Source organism: Carlito syrichta, unplaced genomic scaffold (assembly GCF_000164805.1).
Source record: "Carlito syrichta isolate Samal-C Ts95f unplaced genomic scaffold, Tarsius_syrichta-2.0.1 Scaffold313872, whole genome shotgun sequence".
NCBI classification, from domain to species: domain Eukaryota; kingdom Metazoa; phylum Chordata; class Mammalia; order Primates; family Tarsiidae; genus Carlito; species Carlito syrichta.
This window is the reverse complement of record NW_007257968.1, coordinates 281,032-289,502: the sequence shown is the minus strand read 5'-3', so window position 1 is coordinate 289,502 and position 8,471 is coordinate 281,032. Positions and strand designations below refer to the sequence as shown.

Here is an 8,471-nt window from a genome sequence, read left to right as displayed (position 1 = left end):
GGCTGCCGTTGCAGGTGACATCTGTGACTCCAACCAGTGCCTGAATGGTGGAACCTGCTTTGTGGGCCAGGACAATGCCTCCTTCCACTGCCTCTGCCTCGAAGGCTTCATGGGCCTCATTTGCAACGAGACTGAGACTACTACAGAGATACCTACCCACGGCCTTACCTTCTTCACCACACCCCCAGCTGCCACCTCTCCCCCAAGTTTTGAGACTGAGATTACTACAGAGATACCTACCCAAGGCCTTACCTTCTTCCCCACACCCCCAGCTGCCACCTCCCCCTCAAGTGTTGAGACTGAGACTACTACAGAGATACCTACCCAAGGCCTTACCTTCTTCACCACACTACCAGCTGCCACCTCCCCCCGAAGTGTTGAGACTGAGACTACTACAGAGATACCTACCCAAGGCCTTACCTCCTTCACCACACCCCCAGCTGCCACCTCCCCCCCAAGTGTTCAGTGGTCCCATGCACCTCTCCTGTTGTCAGCCAGCATTTCTCTGGGTACCCCCAGGCCACTTGGAAGGCTGGGCTCTCCCACTTTTGGGTCACCTACACTTGACCCTCCTTTGGCTCCAGGCTGGCTCAGGGTCCATCGAGCAGATTGGGGGGGTGGGGGGAGAGGGAGGAGATGCTGGGCTGAATCTGGGTGGAGGGTCCTTTTGGGCTAGGCCTATCTCTTGCTTCCTGTCTCTGTCCCTAGCTCCTTCCTGATCAGCTGCCTCTCTGTTTCCAGATCCCTGTTCCCCAAACCCCTGCTTCAACAATGGTGAATGCCAGGTGACTTCCGAGGAACGGCGAGGGGACGTTTTCACCCAGTATACCTGCACGTGTTCTCAGGGCTACATGGGCACCCACTGTGAGACCCGTGAGTATCTGGGGAGTGGGCTGCTCCTGGGGACAGAGCCTGAGCCACAGCCCTGGTGGCACAGACCCTGTGCTGATCCTGTTTCCTGTGTCAAGGCCACCTCTGGGGAGATAGGGGGAGGGACAGAGCCTCAGTTAGGCCAAGGGGCAAGAAAGGTCCTGCCGTCCCTCCATGGTCTCCTTTCCACCTGGCCTTCTCTCCTGGGATGCAGGTCAGGCCGGATGTCACTGCAGGGGAGTGAGGGGTTGTGGTCACCCTGGTGATTATGGGAGTGCTGTTTCTTGAGTTGCCATGAGCTAGACACACAGCGTTAGGGTTAAGTCTTGGGAATTTTCTAATTTTCTACCTAAGAAGGGACAACAAACGCATTCTTAATCTTCTCGGGCTAAGGAACTCAGTAAATCAGGCTTGGCCTCAGGGTCTGATGGTTCCTGGCCCAAGTTTGACTTGTGGCCTCATCACAGAGCTGGGGAGAAGGGTGAGGCCTGGGCAGATCGGGCTGGTCCCTCCTGGTCAGGTGGTCAGAGGTCCTTTGTGTGCAGAAGGACTGTCCCTGTTTCACCTGCTTGGCTGTCCACTCAGCCACAGAATGGCCCTGGGTGGGGTGCCCAGCTAACATCAGTTCTTTGTGCTGTCCTTCTTCCTGGACCAGCTCGAATCCCTCCCACAAGTGCTCCCACCCACATCGAGACTCCTCCTCACCTGCTTTTGGGTGAGTTGGTCGCCACATTCATGCCAGGGATGGGAGGAGTGGGGGGCTCCCAGGTTTCTGTAGACCAGTGGGTCAGTTGCTGAGCACTTTGGGCCAGGGACAAGCATCTTGTCTCTTTCAGGCAGATGTGGGATGTTCTAAGGTTTGCTGACCCACAGGAGGAGGAAGGGAGGGCTTGGGCCCGCTGGGTGGGAATGGGGCCCCTGGGGAACAACAGGTAAAGTGCCTGGATGTCCTTTACCTTGGTGGGGGGGAGTATTGAGGGCCCCGGCTGAGGCCAGATGTGTTTGAGATCCTGGTGGAAAGACTGTGTGTGTGGCAGGGAGAGGGATTGCTAAGGTGACAGCGCCCTGGGCAGGGCCAGGTGGTCCTGCTGATTACTGTCCTGAGAGCTGAGGTAACCAGGCGTGAGACTGAGCTGAGATTCTCCATCTAGCCTTCTTCTGACCTCTCAGCCTGGTGTCTGCCCCAGGCTGCACCTGGGGAGAAGGGAGGGGGTAGAACCCCCCAGAAGGACCTTTGCAGCCTTTCCTTGTTGGTCATGTATGTTTCCTTGGAGCCATCAGGACCCTGCAGGCCCAAAGAAAGCACATGGTGGGATGTGAGGATAGTCCTGGGGGCAGACTGGGGTCAAGTCTCTGCCCGGCTGCTGGCCAGCTCTGACCTTGGACTGCAGGCTTTACTCTGTGGCTTACTATCCCTGCTGGAGTAGCCTGAGCTTCCGATGTTGACATCAGGCTAGATCTATCCCTGGGTTCTCTGCTTGGCTCACACACACGCCATGGGGACTCCTGGGACCACACTGCTGTTCATGGTGAAGGGGAGGGGACCTGGCTGGGGGCACGTTCGCAGGTGGCTGGGTGAGGACCCAAGGTGGGAGGTGCAGTGAGTCCAAGGGAAAACAGAATGGCGTTTGTGTCCCACCCAGGGGACTCCTGCCAGTGGCATTCTGGAAAACTCCAGGCAGATTTGCTTATTGCTTTGTGGGCAGTGCAGGTCCTGTGTGCTGCCGTCCAAGGTACCTCTTCTCCTAAAGCCACCCTCCTGGGTAGGCCAAGGACTGAACCGCGGTTGGTGACCTTTCCTGTGGGGATGAGAGGAAGAGGAGGCCACACTGGAATTCCTTCCCCTCAGTCCAACCCCCACACCAGCATCCTTGCTGCTTAGTGCCCTGTGAGGATGAGATCACCTGCCACAGCCTGGAGGGAGACCCCACCTTCCACGAGGACCCCGGGTCCCAGCGTCCCATGACTCGGCCCCCACCTCTTCCTTCCTGCACTGCCATGCACATGGCACCCCCTCCATGGCACTGCCCTCATTATCCTTCATTATCCCTGGTCTCTGCTCTGGGTGAGGCTCTGAGGTTCTGTTTGGCTCTGAGTCCTCGGCAGAGGCCACATGGTCTTATTCTGCTGCCCTCTGGGTCCCAGCCGGGTCCTGCAGTCTGCTCAGGTGGGCACCTTTCTGCCATCTCCCTCCCCAGAGTGCCTCACACCACTGGGCATGGAGCAGGGCGCCATTGCCGACTCCCAGATCTCTGCCTCATCTGTGCACTTGGGCTTCTTGGGTTTGCAGCGCTGGGGCCCAGAGCTGGCCCGCCTACACCTCACAGGCATCGTCAATGCCTGGACGGCCAGTAACTATGATAAGAACCCCTGGATCCAGGTATGGAAAGGGGACAGCCCCAGGCGAGCTGGTGGGGGTGGAGAAGGTGGGTGAATGTGCCGCACTGGGGGCTCCCATGGGGGGTTTTAACTGGGGTTCAGGTACCAAGGGAGCAGGTTCCCCGGGTGAATGTCTAAATGGAAGACAACCTTGGGGGCCTGGAGTGGGTGGACGGGATAGGGGGGAGCAGGCCCAGGCTGTGGAGGTGCCATCTGCCCTGGGTGAGGCCTCGGGGCAATGGCCCCCTTGTGTGCTTCCCTGAGCCATGGGGTCTATAGCCTGAGAGGCCCAGAGGGGGAAGCCCCTGTGAGGGCAGTTGTTCTACTTGTGTTGCTCCCCCCATGTTGGGGGAGTGAGGGGTAGGTTGGCCTGGATCTTGGTTGAGAAGAACCAGGGAGACGAGGGTGCCATCTTCCTTGCCCTGGGTCCAGGTGAACATGCAGCGGAAGATGCGGGTGACGGGTGTGGTGACGCAGGGTGCCAGTCGTGCGGGGACTCATGAGTACCTAAAGACCTTCAAGGTGGCCTACAGCCTTGATGGACACACGTTCAGCTTCATCCAGGATTCAGAGAAATTGGGAGACAAGGTAGGGCTTGCTGGGCCCTGAAGCAGTGTTAATAGCACCCCCTGGGCTTCTAGCACTGAGGGCCCCCACTGAGGGGAGGGTATCTGGGGGATTGGTCGTGATGTGGGTCTTAAGGTGCATCTTGGGTTCTAGAAATTGGGAAAACCAGATTGTGCCTGTGTTCTGCAGTTACAAGTAATTATCTCACTTTATAGATGAGAATGGTGAGACTCAAAATGGTACAGTGACCTGTTGAGAGTGGTGGTGGTGGAGCTGGGTTTCATCCTAAGTCTTCAGGACTACATGTACAGTTGTGCAGATTGTATACTGTTCAAGGATTCATTACTAAGGGGAACCACTCATAATACATTGTATTTTGAACTTCTGCCAGAAAATTGTCATAATAAAATGTCTTGAGAATGCCAGGCATGGTGGCTCACACCTGTAATCCCATCACTTTGGGAGGCAGAGGTAAGAGGATTGCCTGAGCTCAGGGGTTTGAGACCAGCCTGGGCAACTTGGTGAGACCTCGTCTCTCCAATAAATAAAAAAAATTAGTGCGGGCATGGTGGCACGTGCCTGTGGTTCCAGCTACTTGGAAGACTGAGGCGGAAGGATTGCGTGAGCCCAGCAGGTTGAGGCTGCAGTGGCCATTGAGCATGCCCTGCCCGCCAGCCTGGGCGACAGTGAGACTCAGACTCAAAAAAAAAGTCTTGACGTTCCCTAATTTACACCGAGGCAGCCTATAGGTTATAGGTGACCCTGTGTGAAAGATAGGGGTTCATGCCCAGGCCCCATGATGATCGAGGAAGGTGAGAGGAGAATCTGTGGGTTGTGGGGTGGCCAAAGGAAGGGTGGCTGCCTGAGCCCTGCTGGCTCTGCTGAGTCCTCTCACCGTTCCAGCCACATCTCTACCTCTCAGGTCTGAAGAGGAGGGTGAAGCCACCCCAGGAAGGGAGACTGCCCACGTGGAAGCACGCTGCCAATCTTGCCCTTCCCTCTTAGGTGTTTGTGGGTAACGTGGACAACAACAGCCTGAAGATCAACCTGTTTGAGGTCCCTGTGGAGGCGCAGTATGTGAGGCTGTTTCCTGTGAGTTGCCACTGGGCCTGCACCCTGCGCTTTGAGCTTCTTGGCTGTGAGTTGAACGGTAAGTGCCGGGGGCTGTGGCCAACCCTAGGGGATGGCCTTCCCTGCCCCTTTACTTAGCCAGGCTGGGCTGGTAGGGCAGTTACAAGGCCTGGAGACCTGGGCTCACACAGGAAACACACACCAGGGGGTCGCCCAGCCACCAGCAGTCCTGCTCAGGTGTTTGCTGTTGCCAACCCATGGCCTGGACATTCTGGTAGGGAGAGGAGAAGATATCACTTTAGTTTTCTTTCTTTTTTTTTTTAATTATAAAATGTGGGGTACAATTTGGGGTTAGGTATATAAATGTTGATTATGCAGGTATCCTTGTTGATGAGGTGTGCCCCTCCCTCCCCTAGCAGTTTCCCTCAACTGCCAATCTCACCCCCTCCCCTGACAGTTTCCCACTACTGTCAATCCCTTTCTTATAGTATAATTGTTCAAGGTCCACTTATGAGTGAGAACATATGGTACTCTGTTCTTTGTTTTTGTGATATATCACTGAGTATGCACTTTAATTTTCAAAGTATTTTCGGCTAGGTGCAGTGGCTCAAGCCTGTAACCCCAGCACTTTGACATTGCCTGAGCCCAGGGATTTGAGACTAGCCTGGGCAACTTGGCAAGACCTTGTCTCTACAATTATTTAAAAAATTAGCCAGGTGTGATGGCACATGCCTGTGGTTCTGGCTACTTGGAAGACTAAGGCGGAAGGATTGCCTTAGCCCAGCAGGTTGAGGCTGCAATGGCCGTGAACGAGCCACTGTACTCCGGCCTGGGTGACAGAGTGAGACTTCAACTTAAAAAAAAAACCCGCCAGGCTCGGTGGCTCAGCCTGTAATCCCGCGCCTTTGGGAGACTGAGGTGAGTGGATTGCCTGAGCCCGCGGGTTTGAGACCCGCCTGGGCAGCGAGACCTCATCTCTACAATAAATCAAAAAATCAGCTGGGCATGGTAGCACATGCCTGTAATTCCGGCTACTGGGAAGGCTGAGTCGGAAGGATCGCCGGAGCCCAGCAGGTCGAGGCTGCGGTGGCCGGGAGCGGCAACAGGACTCCAGTCTGGGTGACAGAGTGAGACTCCAACTCAAAAAAAAAACCCAAAAAAACAAAAAACCCCAAGTATTTTCACTGATTCTGGTTGGTAGAGAAAATTCTGACTGGTTGGTTCCTGTGGCTTCTAGAACATGTAGGATTAGTTGTGTTTTGCAGATGTCAGCTTCACGAGGCAGAAGACTCGTCGGTTTTGTTCACTGTGGTATTCTCATTGCCTAGAACAGTGTCTGTTTCGTAGGTGCTCAATACATATTTGATGAATGAGAGCATGAATGAATGAATGAGGGAAGTGAGACCCAGATACAGTACTTTAAAGGGTACACAGCTGGTAGCTATTAACACTTTGTCTAGATTTCAGGACTTTCAACCCCACCTATCCAGGGCGGTCCCTGCCAAGCTTTTTAGAGTCCACCCTCAAGAGCAGCATAGGGGCTTCCTGCTGCCCTTTCTGAAGAGATTCCTAGATGGAGAGGTAGGGGGAGCAGAAAGGGACGTTTCTGCAGAGCCAGGAAAAGCTCACCATGGCAGGATCATCGTGCAGGGTTTGGGATGATGGATTGCCTCAGCCCAGCTCAGTCCAGCTTTCCCACTGGAGGGCTGGGTATAATACCCTCTCTTTGCAGCCACAGTGCCACCTGCTGGCTATAAGTGGAACTACAAGGCTCGCTAGGCAGCGATAATGGCAGTTAAGCTGCTCACTGTCTTGTTTTACTCAAGACCCTTCCTCCTGTGCCTCCCTTTTCGCTCTTCCTGTTATCCCATTTCAGATACCACTCAATGCCTGACATTTTTTTTTAAGGAGATGGGATCTCGTTTTGTCATCCAGGCTGGAGTGCAGTGGCCTGATCATAGTTCACTGTAACCCTAAACTCCTAAGCTCAAGCAATCCTCCTGCCTCAGCCTCCTGAGTACTTCCCAGCTACAAGTGTGTATGCCACCACGCTTGGCTAATTTTTTCTAGAGATGGGGTCTTGCTATGTTGCCTAGATTGGAGTCTTTGTATATAATTACTGTACTTCATTTTGAGTTGGGGTCTCACTCTGTTGCCCAGGCTGGAGTTCAGTGGTATGATCACGACTCACTGCAGCTTCAACCTCCTGGGCTCAGGCAATCCTTCTACCTCAGTCTTCTGAGTAGCTGGGATTACAGGTGCACACCACCATGCCTGGCTAATTTTATTTCTATTTATTTATTTTTTGGTAGAGATGAGGTCTTGTTATGTTGCCCAGGCTGGGCTCAAGCGATCCTCCTGCTGCAACCTCCCAAAGTGCTGGGATTACAGATGTGAGCCCCTGCACCTGCCCTGAAGTCTTTTTTTAAGTATGAACTTGAGTTGGTGTGTCTCTTCTCCCAGGGTCACTGCCTTTTGAGCCTTATTTTTTCAGTGGGGAGTAAAAGGCTTTGCCTTATACTAAAAGGAAGTTTAGCCAACCAGTGAAGGACAGAGGCAGGTCTGTGTGTCTCTCCCCAGAGTCCCTCGCCACTTGCTGTCTAGGCCTGAAGCCCTTGGCCATCAAAGTTGCCTGCATGATTCGGCCACAGCTGGCTCCCGCTTTTGGCCAGGCTGAGCCTTGCACACCGAGCAGCAAAGCTGCCATCTCTGCTTCCTGTATTCTAGTTGGCTGCCTGTGTGGGTGGGGCTGAGGTCTGGTTATACCTGGAAATCCACAGAGGCTCTGGTGCCCTGTACCAGGATTCCTCTTTGCAGACAGGTGTGGTGTCTTTGGTGAAATGAGTAATTATTAAATTCAACCAATGTTCCTTAAGATATTTGTTAAGCTTCTCCTGAGTATCTGGCTCTCGGGAGCAACATAGGTGAGATCCTTGACCTCATGGAAGTTGCATTCTAGTGAGGGAGACAGACTGGAGGCAAGGAGCAAATAAAAGGAAGGTCAGATAGCAGAAAGAACTCTGAAGAAAAGCTAGAGGGGATGCAGTGAGGGTGATTTGGGGTGAGGGAATGGGGTAGCACTAGGATGCTGGATTGGGATGGCCCTTGGATGGAGCCTTGACTGATGGAGAGTCTGTGGCGTGAAGAGGAAAAGGCATTGGAAAGGGCTTTGCAGGCGAGAAACTGGTAGGTGCAAAGACCCTGGGGCATGTAGAAGGGTAGAAGGAAGGCCAGTGGTGCTGCAGCCTGGAGAGTGAGGTACACCTTGGTGGGGGCTGGGATCCATGGCCAGCAGTGTCACTGTCACCTAAAAGCTTCCTAGAAGCTGGGCTCGGTGGCTCAGCCTATAATCCTGCGCCTTTGGGAGGCTGAGGTGAGTGGATTGCTGAGCCCGTGGGTTCGAGACCCGCCTGGGCAACTTGGCGAGACCTCATCTCTACAATAAATCAAAAATTAGCTGGGCAGGGTAGTGCGCGCCTGTAGTTCCAGCTACTTGGAAGGCTGAGGCGAAAGGATTGCCGGAGCCTAGCAGGTCGAGGCTGTGGCGGCTGGGAGCGGCCACTGCACTCCAGTCTGGGTGACAG

At 54.2% G+C, this 8,471-nt stretch overlaps 1 protein-coding gene across 2 annotated transcripts in view; it reads left to right on the top strand.

Annotated features, from left to right (window-relative positions):
- Positions 1-489: 489 nt before the first annotated feature.
- Positions 490-8,471, top strand: part of MFGE8 (milk fat globule-EGF factor 8 protein) — a 14,200-nt gene continuing 6,218 nt past the window's right edge. For both annotated transcript variants that reach the window (XM_008070614.1, XM_008070613.1), the window contains exons 1-5: positions 490-873; positions 1,526-1,585; positions 3,069-3,250; positions 3,682-3,837; positions 4,822-4,966. In XM_008070614.1, the coding sequence (XP_008068805.1) occupies positions 852-873; positions 1,526-1,585; positions 3,069-3,250; positions 3,682-3,837; positions 4,822-4,966 (565 nt within the window). In that variant the 5' untranslated portion in view covers positions 490-851. The remainder of the gene's footprint in view (positions 874-1,525; positions 1,586-3,068; positions 3,251-3,681; positions 3,838-4,821; positions 4,967-8,471) is intronic.